Here is a 13,485-nt window from a genome sequence, read left to right on the forward strand (position 1 = left end):
AAAGTAAATCGGATAAGGCGGTCATGCATCCGCTAATATTATGGAGATAAATTTAAGTAAAACAAAGGAAATACTAACACGACTTGGAATATTATAAACGAAATCGTAAATAAGAAGAAAGAGACCGAGATTCCTGCTAGTCTGATCTTTGATGGTAAATTTGTTAAGGGAAATGAAGAGGTGGCTAATTTCTTTAGTGAATATTTTTCTAAGATTGGTGAATCAACAAGTGAGAATCCATACGATGAAAATAGTGAAATTAATGAGATGTTTAGTGATGAAAGGGGAGTTGGATTGGAAATGTCTGCAGGTGAAACGAACGTTGAAGAACTAAAACAGATAATAGGATTGGTAAAATCAAGTTCTCCAGGGAATGATGGAATTAATCTGAAAGCGTTCAAGCATGTTATGGTATATTTGTTGCCTTGTATTGTTTATTTGATTAACCTTTCTTTGAAGAAAGGTGAATTTCCTACTCGTCTGAAAGAGGCTAAAGTTATTCCGCTTCACAAAGGGTGTTCAAAGACTGATCCGTATAATTGGAGGCCGATTTCAATTTTGCCACTATTTGCTAAGCTTCATGAAAAAGTTATGATTTGGAAGCTTTATAACCATATTACTGATTACGTTTTTCAGCTAAATACTCTTTTTTTATTAAGGAGAAAACCCTCTGCAGTACATGCAGCCCAAGACCTAATAGATTTCATTAATTGTGATCTCGAAAAAGTATACTGTTACTTACAATATTTATAGACTTTAGAAATGCTTTTGACACTGTGGTTCATAAAATTTTATTAAATAGGCTAAGCCGTTTAGGGATCCAAGGGGTTATTGTGAAATGGTTTGAATCTTATCTTAAACAGCTTATTATTCGAGTCTCTATTAAAAATTTTATTTCAAAAAATTTTATCGTTAATTCTCGTGTGTCTCAGGGTTCAGTGCTTGGCCCACTTCTTTATCTAATTTACGTTGATACCATGCGTTTTTATATATCAGATGCACTTATAACGTCTTTTGCTGATGACACGGTGTTTACGATTACAGCTACTTGTCTGAACCAGTTAATTGAGAAGACAAATAAGGCCCTCGCTGAATTGATAAATTTTACAAATTCTAGTTATTTGGTAGTGAATATTTCAAAAACAAATTTCGTGACATTTTGTAGAAATCGAGTTTCATGTGTTTTAGATAATAAATTTGTTTTTAACGGTGAATTTTTAAAGCATGTAAATAGTGTTAAATACTTGGGCTTTAGTCTTGATTTTAATTTAAATTGGAATTCACATTGAGATCTTGTGGCAGTTAAGATTTCAAGAGGGTTGGGTGTGATAAGAAGACTGAAAAATCAACTACAGTCCAATATTTTACTTTTACTTTATCATTCTATTGTTAGCCCTTATTTATCATATGGTTGCATGCTATGGACTAGTAGTTTTATTTCAAGTTTTAGAAAAGTCCAAATTTTACAGAATAAAATAGTTCGTATTTTAGGTAATTACATTCAGTTTGAAAATAGCACGTTGAATTGCTTTACAAGTTTGAAAATTTTAAATATTTATCAGTTACGGGATTACCAGTTAGCAATTTTTATTTATCAATGTTTGAATAAGTGTTCACCGGAGGTATTTTGGGAAATTTTTTAAAGCTAACTCATCTTATCACTGTTATGAGACTAGAAATGCGAATGACCTTGCATCGGAGCTCCGGAATACTCAACGTGCTGCGTTTCTGCCTCGTTTTGCGGGACTGGGGGTGTGGAATTCCCTCCCGGATGTTATTAGACATGCTGATAATGTAAGCCAGCTCAAGAGTAGATTGAAGCGTTACCTTTTGGGTTATAATCTGAATGATTAGATTTTTGAATTTGATTAATGTTTGATATGAAAATTCTTTGGACAGATAATGGTCGCATTTTCGTGAAATTACTCAGCCAAAGCGCATAGAGTCGGCTCTATAGCCTAGTTGATACTTATTGATTTTGTTAGATGTATCTCTTTTCTTCTTTTTTTTCTCTTTTTTTTTGTGTGTATGTTTTAAGGATGATATGTGATATTTCTCACTTGCGATTTCTAGAGTGTAATCCTTTTAGAGTAGGATATGTTCTTTATGTTGATTTAGTTCAAGTGCTGATTTTTCCCCGTAAAGAGATAGTTTTTATGTGGATGTAGAGCTTTATAATAATGGATTTGCAGCCATCGTAAACAAACCTTCGGGTTTTTGTAGATGGCTGCTGTAAATTTGTTTGTATTTTTTTATGCTAAATAAATTAATTTGAAATTTTGAAATTATCCACAACATCTGTAAGTCCGAAAAGTATCATCATAATAAGTAATTTGCTTTCTACAGAAACCAATCTAATGCTCTACAATTACCACACTCACTCTTATCACCTTTCTTATAGAAGGGTTTAATTAGAATTTTCCTAAAACCGCTAGCTGCTTCCCCTTTTCCGAAAATCACATTCATAATCCTCAGTAATTTACGTCTAATTTCACAGCCACCATACTTACAAAAACTTTACACACACAATCAAAAACATTTACCACACAATCAGTACCCGAGGCCTTATTATTTTCTTATCCTTTTGTCACGATTTCTAACCCTTCCTTGCAAAATAAACCTTCCTTCACTTCCAACTTGTCAAAAAACTTGTTCATTCTTTTCTATATAATTTCCTGTAACTTTATCTCTGTTTACAACATTCTAAAAATATTCTTCATAGTAAAAGTTTATCGCGGAAACAAGTTTTAGGAATTTTTAAAGGGAGCTTTAGTCCCTGGAAAAGGATGGCAGATGGAAAAGGAAAGCCGTTAGCATCACCAAGGTCAAAATGATCGTGAACCGAAAGTTTTGAGCCCCAGCCTCCATCTTGAGAAATAAGAATAATGTCTTTTTCGCATGGGTAACAGTGATGTCTCCCTTTCACCTGAAAGGAACCTATAATTTTGGCCCCCTTACTTTTTGAAAGCTTGCTGTCTAGTGCTGTCAAACATTAGAACGTAAAAGTGAATATAACTAAAATCCTTTCTAAAGGTTTATGTTATGAATATAATTGAAACACTTAAACGAGCAGAAAGGCCGATTATCCTGAGATTGAATTCCCTTGTAACTAAAATAGCAAAATTCTTTCTTCCTTACATTCACCGTAGCTTCATTAATAAATTTTGATGGCTTTTAAGGATTTTTTTGAGAGCTTTCAATTTCATCAAAGTTTTATCCAATTTGACCCTTTACACAAGACAGGCAAACTTAAGCAAAATTGTGCAAAAATTGTTTAAGAATAAAAAAAAAATTCTTTCAATTTCGCTTGGCTCAGCTTTTCTAGTACTAGCGGTTTCTAAACCAAATTCTGATGAGCAGGATTTTAAGCAGGATTTTGAGCATTGATGAGCAGCAATTCTGATATGAGCAGGATTTTAAGCCATGCTTAGTGAAAGGAGTGATAAAAAGAAAATAAAAGAAAAAAAGCACATGAATTGAATTGAAAGCCCATGCAAAAATCCACTAGACAGAGTAATGATGAATGTAATCAAATAATTTTTTTTAAAATTAAAATAGTAAGGTAACAGGGAGAATCTAGCATGACGATAACCGAAAGGATGTCTCTCAAGTAATTAAAAAAAAAAGAAGTTTTTTGCAACTGAAAGTAAGGAGCGACATTAAAACTCGAAACGAACATAAATAATTCTGTATTCAGAAGAGTTTGCCCCCCTCCTGAATACCTTGTTCTTCACGATGAAGTTTTTAGCACTTTTGAAAAAGCTTCCTATTCTAATTAAACAGGCCTTGTGTTTCAGGGGTCGTTATTGAAAAATTGAGACAGACCGTCAAAGTTATAAAAAAGTTATTCAATTTCTGATCGTTTTTCAAATAATATCGGTGAATCTGGCCCACACTCTGTGACAAATTCCCTCCCCTCATGTGAAACTCCTCCATGGAAAGTTCCCTAAGTAAAATGCACACCCCTCCCCCTAGTAATTTCCTACCGGAGAATCCCCCCTCCATAAATTTCTTACAGAAGATTAAGCCGAAAAATTTTCCTTTGCATACTTTCATTTGAAAAAGACTTCCAGTTCTTATCGTTCTTCTAATCACTCAGGTAATCCCCCCATTCCGCAGAAACTAGTTCGCGGAAATCCAAACAAGCTAGAAATTCCCCCCGGACAATGCTCCCTGAACATGTCCACATGAAAAATTGAGTAGGCGAAGAGAAAGTGAGACAAATGAAAAGAATTGCGCATAGGAATTCTGTCAAATCCCCCCCCCCAGTGTAAAATTTTCACTGTACAGTTAACCCCCAAAAATTTTCCTCCACATGGAAATTTATTCCCATGGAAACCCACCCCAAGCACAAAATCTTCCCTCCCCGAAATATGTGTGTATACATTCCACGTCTTTGCAGATAGGAGCTTGAAACCTCGACATTTAGACTCTCTGATAAGTCGAATCTGATGGTGCGATTTTCATTAAGGTTCTTAGACTTTTAGGGGGTGTTTTAACCCTTTTTCTAAAATCAGGCTAATTTTCTCAGGTTCGTAGCGTTTCATGGGTAACAATAGAAAATTCACCCCTCAGAAGATACCCCCCCCCAAAAAAAAATCAATAAATTTCCAAATAACAAATACTACATGTGAACAAAGGGCAGATTACACAGCTTACAGCCCTTTCCCCTGGGACTGTAGGGAGTCATGTCATCCCCATAGTTATTGGACCTTTCAACTATGTTGTTTCAAAAAGCAATCTTAAAATTTTGATCAGATGACTTTGGAGAAAAAGGCGCATGGGAGGGGGTATCTGCCCTCTAATATTTTTGGTCACTGAAAAAGGGTACTACAACTTTTGATTTCCAATCAAATTAGCACCCCCCCCCCCAAAAAAAAAAACACGCATCCGTGATCGGTTTTCTGGCCAAAAAAACAGAAAACTCCTATATCTTTCTATATAGGAGCTTGAAACCTTTACAGTAGGGTTCTCAGATAAACTGAACCTGATGGTGTTATTTTTATTAAGATTGCTGGCCATCTTGGGGGGGGGGGTGCTCCTTTTTGAAAAATTGGGCAAATTTTCTCAGGCTCGTAGCTTTTGACGGGCAACATTAAACTTAATGAAAATATATATTGAATCAGAATACAATTTCTATTCTTGTGAAGTATCTATTGTTATTAAAGTTCCGGTTATTATTGAGCCGTGTAGCTCCTTACTTACAGTTCGTTACCACGAACTGGCATTTTTACGCAAGAGCAGAAATTTCCTTTCCAATTCATAGGCATTTCTATTTTCCAACCAGGGACATTAATTCCCAAAAATATACGGGAGGGGCTAACAATTTTTTTTTTCATTCTGTGAAGATATAATTTGTTTTTAATCTAGGATAATTTAAGCTAATTTTTGTTAATAAAATATAAAATGTATATACGGGGGGGGGGGGGGTTGGCACTTCTTTCTTCTCTACTTACAACAATTCTACTTTGTAGTGAGTAAAAAAAAAACGTATAAGAAACGTAATCAATAAAAAACGTAAGATATTATAGGAGCAATTGTATACAAGTCACTTACCATTCTCAACTTACCATTTTTTTTACCTTCTTTTTTTACCATAGCCTAGCTGTGTAGTGAAGCTTCTACAGTGACCCTACAATCAGACAGATAGGCATCGGCTTGTTTCGGAGAGAGGGGGACACAACTCAAAAAAAAATAAAAAAATGCAAATTTCATTGAAGACTGGGAGATTATAGGATGCAATATTGTGTAAAAATCAAAATATTTTGAAGGGAGGGGGTACAGATTTGAAGTAGTTTACTAATCTGTTTGATTCCGTACTACTGACCAACTACATTATCGGGTAACTACAATTTATACCCATGGAGCATTCTATTTAAAAATCAAAGGTTGTTAGGGTTAAAAAAGCAAAGCAGAAATTGTTAGTAATACCGTCAATAATACGTTTCCTAATTTTTGCACTGCTATCCATTTAATTACGCTGTTTAATTAATGTCAGGGGAAAATTGATCTTTATTGGGTATAATAAAGACCTGTTTCCTAGTGTTAATTTTCCTAGATAATTATCGCAGTAGTTATATTATTTTAGTTATTTGGCACATCTGAGCTTAGTTATTACCAGCAGCCTGGTAATAAATATATCCGCTATTTTTCTTTATTCACCAGAGCATCACTATACTGCATGGTTAAAGCAGTTTTCGGGAGATGTAGGCCATTTTAAGACATCTTCTATCCGGAATTTTATCCGGGGTATGGAAAAACCTGAAAAAAGGGACATGGAAAAACCTGGAAAAGGGGTATGGAAAAACCTGGAAAAGGGGTATAGAAAAACCTGGAAAAAACTATCAAGTAAATATAAATTTGCAAATTTTGAATAACAGTAAACGATTAATATCGAACAAAATTTACACACCAAATTAAAAAGGGTTAATTTTTAATTAACCCCTGACGGATGGGCAACCCCAAAGGATCAGCCGTTCTAGCCGAGTGGTCAGTGCCCTAGACTTGAAATCCTAGACGACAGGGGTTCGAGTCCTGGTGTTGCTAATTATTTGGATTGAAACGGGTATCAGTGGTATTACTCTGTAAGCTCAGAAAGAGTCGACCCAACTCTAAATGGGTACCTGAAGAATTCTGGGGGAAAACACAGGAGCCGTCAGATGATTTGCCCTTAACCATGCATTGCACTCCTGGCCAAAGATAGAAAATCTGGAGATCGGTATCTGCGCTACGCAGACCATTGGTCAGCATAAACAAGTTTTTTTTTAAGTTTTCAGGCTAAAAGAGATACAAAAATTAAAAGGAGAGAAATAATTGACACCCGGTTTAAAAGGAAAAATCCAATGGAGAATGATTCCATACTTGGAAATTTATTTTAATTATTTTAATGATTTCATTAATAAAATAATTAAAATATACGCATTCAAAACTGCGAGATCGTGGGGCAGGTTAATTATTAATGCCACCTGAGACTCCAAGAACCCCGGATGTATCAGCTCCACTTCCTTTAATTTCTGAGGAAATAAGGCCTCCCTCAATTCTGACACCTACTTTCGTCTATCAAGCTCATAAGCTTAGCAGCCGGAAAGGTAAAAGGTAATCGAGAGGTATATTTGCGGACCAAACTCATATTCTTAGCACTAAGAATCTTTATCAAAGGGATATTTCATCTTCTGATTTCATTTATTTATACCAACTCGAATCTGCGACTACCGGACGCAGCATACAAACTGTAAGATATTCTTCTTTTATTACTGCCCCCCCCCCCAAAAAAAAAAAATCGTGCGTGCGTGCCTCCCCCTAGTTTCAAACCGTTTCTTCATTGTTATTAAAAGTATTCTCAGCCTGGAGCTCCAAATTAGCTCCACCTTAGATTCATTAGCTCCACTCCAGTGTCAAATGCTTTTTGATAATCTAGGAGATAGTTCTAGGCATTAGGTAAACGGTATCACAGTAGACAGAATATACAGTATCGACAAAGGGTATACTCTTCTTTATAAATATTTGACACAGATTTAAAACCACACAAGATTCATACTCCGCCTTCACGCACGCGCAATGGCAATTGTTTCCGATCTACAAATCACGATGAGCTTATGGAAACTGAATTAAGGTTATGACGTATATTGCCAGGAATGATTCGTACGTGCGGTATCAAATGTGTGACATGTTTGGAAAAAGAAGACACTAAAGTCTACACTAGAGTGAACAGTATGGTGAAATAATGAGGGAGAAAGTAGCTAGAAAGGATTGTGAGAAAATGATTGAATTAAAAGTTTAATAAATGGAAGAAAATGTTTGTCAAACTGTTAAGTGTATTGTGGTGTAAAATGATATAAAGCTAAAGTCTTCGAATGGGAGGGCATTAGTGAGTAATTTGAAGGAAGAGGATTTAAGATTAAACCCAAGGATATTGGAGCAAAAGAACAGTATATATTTTTGGTTAATATCCTAATTTTGGCACACACCGTGGAAGAGATACCATAAACGGAAGGGTACCACGGAAAAGGGCTGGGCAGATGCTTGGTAATCGTTTATTGGTTGTAGAATTTCCAGAATCAAATCTGTTTAAACAACTGCTGAAGTTTAAGGAATAATTGACATGATGAAGGTTTTAAATTTAAGTGCTACTGAGAGGAGAGGAGACGAGATCAAAAAAAAAAAAAAAAAAAAAAAAATTGAATGATGTGTTTTCATATTTAAAACCTTAATGTTTATGTAGAAGCAATTTAATTTTGCCAAAGCTTTACACATAAACGCTCAGCAGTACGGCGGCGCAAAAATCGTAATGGGATAGGGCTAATGATTTATTGTAAAAAGACTGTGTTGACGAAACCTTAAAACTTATGGATAACAGTGCAATAATTGCAGCTTTAAAAGCAAACATTCTTAAATATTTTGATTTTTTTATACCTGAAGGAAGTCGTTGATAAATTGATATTTATCCGCCAAAGACGGATATTCTTCTAATAAGCTTAGTATCAAACTTGTAGTAACCAGAGCTCCAGAATTAATCAGCGGATTATGAGGGCGTTCTGCGAATTAAGGAATAAATTAGAAATAAAATTAGGCGTGTACCTATTAAAACGGGAGCTAAGTTTTCACAGAAATGCAAGTTTGTCATTATTTGAGGAAAAATTTGCACGACCAGAACTATCTTCTAGGAAATGTTTTCTTGCGTTGATACGATTTTGTCTTAGAAAAGTCAGAAAATTCATTTTAACTCTGTTTTGAGACTAGAATAAAAGTTTGCACACGGTTGACAAAATTTGAAAAGAAAAATCCGAAACCTGTCGGGAATTTTTAGGATATGATAAAATGGAAGTTTTTATTCAATAAACAGAATATGCGATAATGTATTCAGAGGTTCTCTATGACTTGAGAGGCTGGTTAAGATGGAATATTTTCTTCAGCAAACGTTCTGCTGGATGAAAACATCTGACATTTTGTAGAGCCAATGGTTATTTTAATAAAATTTTAAAATAAAATTCGATAATGAAATAAATTCTTCTAGAAGCAATTTCCATTTCCGACTGATTTTTATCAAAAAATAGCATAGATGTTCGGCAAAAGGCTAGCTAAAAAGGTGGAGTCTAAAAAAAAAAAAAAAAAAAAATCGATTTGGTGAATTATTTTACGACAAAAAAGAAGGCTTTCTGTGAGAACGTAGCTAAAGGAAATACACTATAAGCAACTCAAAAAATAAAACGAAAAAGGTAAGAAAAATGAAGGAAACCGAAAAGGAAACGAAAAAGACAAGAAGTAGAGAAGAGCAATTTGAGAGATATCTAAACTGACCTTAAAGTAGGCGTTTACGTAATCGAATTTTTCTGCTAATGACATTTCCTTTTCGATAAGTTCCATCAGTAAACTGCAAACAATTATAGCTCCAGCATTGACCATTGGGTTATGCGGTCTTTCTACAAAATATTATATAAAATATTTTCATAATATTCTCATCCGCTATGTGAATAAAATAAAATTTATTTTTAAATTTACACTTTATAAATTTATATTTGATTTTATAAAACTCCGTAGAAATGAGTTCCACTGAGACGGTTACGCTAATTGTAACAGTAACAACGCTATCCAAAGGGAAAACACATTAATTTCAAATTTTTTTTCTAGCAATAACTTTAAATTGATTTTCTCCTTTTGATAATGGAAATTAAGAGTAATTTTTTTCAATCCCCCCCCCCCTTACCAGTACAAAATAAACAAATTATTATAAGCATTATTAATGATGCTACGAATCTTGTATTAAGGTTTTTGTTCCGTATGCAAGTTTTTAATACATCTATTTTTTGTTAGTCTTGTGATTTGAATGTTTCAGTGTTAAATGACAATTTTGCTATTACTCAATAACTGATATTCAGCTTTACTTATCCATCGAATCAGACTTTTAAATTTGCTTACCATTTTATTATACTGAATATAAATTTTATAATAAAAATTTTTAAATTATATTTTATATTATAATTTTATATTGCAAATTTTTTTATTATTATTTTATTACATTTTATTATTTTATCATACCAATACTCAAAACCTGAGATTCAGCTTTACCCATTCACCGAATCACATTTTTAAATTTGCTTACCATTTTTAAGAACAAAATATACGTAGAAAATACGTCAGAAGCACATGAAAATATGAAAGTTTTCTGAAATTTTCGAAACATTCGTTCAATAAGAAAAGGTCTTGGCAATTCTGACTCGGTGACTGAATAGATATAACACTACTGAGAACAATGATATGACTATTATGTCCTATCGTATTAAGCTGCAGCTGTAGCCTTGTCGCAAAACATCGTGTTTCAGAAGGAACATAAACCTTAAGTACACAAACACGTATATATATATATATATATATATATATATATATATATATATATATATATATATATATATATATATAGATATATATATATATATATATATATATATATATATATATATATATATATATATATATATATATATATATATATATATATATATATATATATATATATATATATATATATATATATATCCTTATATAAGTAGGTTTTGATGTGCAGACATGCATTTCCGTATCAAATAGTACAATATGATAAAATGTAAATAATATCCGTAACTCTAAGCCAATGAATGATCTTCAACTCTGACAGCTACTGTGGGACTTTACACAGCGAATAAATAAGGCCTGAATCTAAGCGAATACTTTTCATCATTATACATTCAGCAGGTTTAATCGAATAGCGATGAAATTCATGCGTAATTAGGGTAAGTTTACCCTGTTTTGTTTCACGGCTGGGGGGGGGGGCGAGTGAGTTGCAAATTTCAGTACCTTTTATTCGGGGGGGGGGGTGGAGATGATTTTTACAGTAAGGTATAAAAAACAATGTTCTAAAATGAAACTGAACATAATTAGTAAAGAGCTCAACAATTATAACCGTTATAAGCAATTATAATATATGCAACTAAATATTTGTCCGTAAGCGACAATTTTATAATAGCCAACCCCAGTCGTAATCATGGAGTTAGAAATCATACAATTATAGAAATATCATAAGAACAAATGTGCTTTAGCTAACAGCGTTTCAAGTGTACGTTTACGGCTTCACAGGGCGAAGCCGTAACACTTTGACTCATAGAGGCTTCACTTTGATTCAGCTTGAACCAAATTCTTTTGACAATTCAAAAACCAGTTTTCCAACTTCTTGAAATTGCCCCCAGTCCCCCATTGCACTTCCTGGCTGAAGGACCATGAAACAAAGATGAGCACCAATGGTTTGGACTGTAAAGTCTAGTGCCGTTTTTTCTCAATAAATGAGCCCCTCTGTTACAATTTCAAGCGTTTTAGGCTTTTATAAAATATTCTATGAACTTGCTTTCTTTTCTACTCTTCATGTATACTTCTTCACATCATTAAAAATAAGCTGTTTTGAATATACCAAAGATCATCTTCTAAGAGAATTTAAAGAAACACATCAAAAGATATAGAAAAACAGTGGCAAACAGAAGGATAATTCCGTAAGGTTACATTAAAAAATCATATATTTACAGTTTCTAGATTCATATCGTTCCCCCAAAAAAGCTGTCTGATGCCAAAAAAGCTGGCTGTCTGATTAAACCAGATAGAATTCCCCAATAATGCATGCTTTAAGTGCATGTTAGTAGCCCACCCTTGACAGCAAACGAATACTTAAAAGGAAGATAAATAACAAAGAACCTTTTAATTCTTCCAAAATAAAACATATTTTCTTTTGAAAATAAAATATCGCCTAGATACATTAGTATTAATCAAAATAATATGAAAAATTTAAAGGTAGACTTCGGATTTTTTTTCTAAAAAATTATTACTTTAGTCAACAAAATAAAACACAGCACATATAAGGTAAAACACTGGTCGTCAAGCCAGTAAAATAAGACCTTTTTCCGCCGTTCAAACAAAAACTGTTAACTAAAATTGTTAGAAAATTTATTTAAAAAATCAAATCATAGTTGGAAAAAAACTGAAGAATAATAAAGCGCAATATTTAAAAACTTTTTTAAATAGAGAATTCAGGACTGTTAATATTTCTTGACAAAACATTTGAAGAATTTGGAGACAAAACTTTATCCAACAATTTGCAGACAAAAAGTTTTGGCTATTCTCACTTGACCAACTTATTCACCAATTTTTTTTAGTTTTTCTTGGGACATCTTAGACTTAAAAAGTCACTAAAACTTTCAAGCCTTTGCCTTTCCATGCTTGTTTTTTTTGAATATCATACCCAATTATAACATTTTTGCAAAATGAAAAAAAGGTTCTCCGGGAAAAAAGTCTTATAGGAAAAAGTCCTCAATTCACGCCTTTGGGAAGGAGCACTGAGTTTCATCCTCCTCACCACCAGGGTCAAACATTACTTCGGAAATGCCTTTACTATTCCTTTACATTTAACAACCCATCTCAAATCACCCTCTCTCCCCCCAAAAAACAATTCTGATTTCCAACTGCTACTTCTATCTAAATATTATTTTCTGCCGAATTTTGCACGCTATGGGTCCCCGTCTCTATCGATTCCCAGAATTCCCAGAGATAGATCCCGATATCCTAGGAGGATATGAAATAGGAAATGCTCTTACGGGACTATATGTAAACACAGAGAGGAATGAGATGTCTCACATAATTTTGATAGCGAAATAAGTAGACAACTGTTTAGCATTATAAGATGATTTATTTATGAATTTACTCCAAGGTTTTACTATGCAAGTCAATTTTTTTTTTTTTTTGCCATAGAAAGCAAACAGATTCCTGCATTATACTGAACTTTAACGAGAGAAAAACAAGGGGAGGGGGGGGGCTAAAATTTCTAGATACATAGAGAATGTTCCCCTATTATAAGATTTAAGCTTGACACAAAGGTATGCTAAATGCCTTTAAAAGAATAAAAAATCGAAGTTTTAAAAATATTTAAATTTGGGAGCTAGTATTTCAACGATTATTTTTTCATATGGTTCGCTTATACGAAATTACTGTCAATTTCGAAAGGTCGAACTAATATGCTGAATATGTGATACTGACAATTTGTCACACTGACATTTTGTCAGTTTGATACATCAATGAAATTTGTCACATAGACAAATTGCATGTAAAGTATTTTCTCGTTTTTAAAGTGTTTTATACTTTATAAAGTATTTTCTCGTTGTAAAGTATTTTCTCGACATCCGAATCTAAATCCCAATGTTGCTCAGGTTATATTTTTGTCAAGTGAAATAAAAGTTATAATTACTTTAAATTCGGGAATAAGAACAAAAAGGGATAAGTGCAGGTCGATTGCATTCGATCTTGCTATTGGATGCACTATTGTTTCTTATAAATCCATACGTCAGTTTGTGATTAAAAAAAACTACTTTTTTTGGTATTTCATCACAAAAAGGATCTCCACCTACAGAATTTGAAATACCATTTATTGCGTCTTCGTGAAAAAGAAAATACCTGCTCTTTCCCCTACATTTT

The 13,485-nt window shown here is 33.3% G+C and overlaps 1 protein-coding gene across 1 annotated transcript in view; it reads right to left on the bottom strand.

Moving 5' to 3' along the window:
* GLS (glutaminase) overlaps positions 1-13,485 on the bottom strand; it is a 163,255-nt gene that overhangs the window by 29,154 nt on the left and 120,616 nt on the right. Inside the window, exon 9 of the mRNA XM_089105393.1 lies at positions 9,298-9,419. Coding sequence (XP_088961519.1) covers positions 9,298-9,419 — 122 coding nt within the window. The remainder of the gene's footprint in view (positions 1-9,297; positions 9,420-13,485) is intronic.

The sequence above is a fragment of the Artemia sp. Qi Xiang Cuo genome, chromosome 19, assembly GCF_049724085.1.
Source record: "Artemia sp. Qi Xiang Cuo chromosome 19, ASM4972408v1, whole genome shotgun sequence".
NCBI classification, from domain to species: domain Eukaryota; kingdom Metazoa; phylum Arthropoda; class Branchiopoda; order Anostraca; family Artemiidae; genus Artemia; species Artemia sp. Qi Xiang Cuo.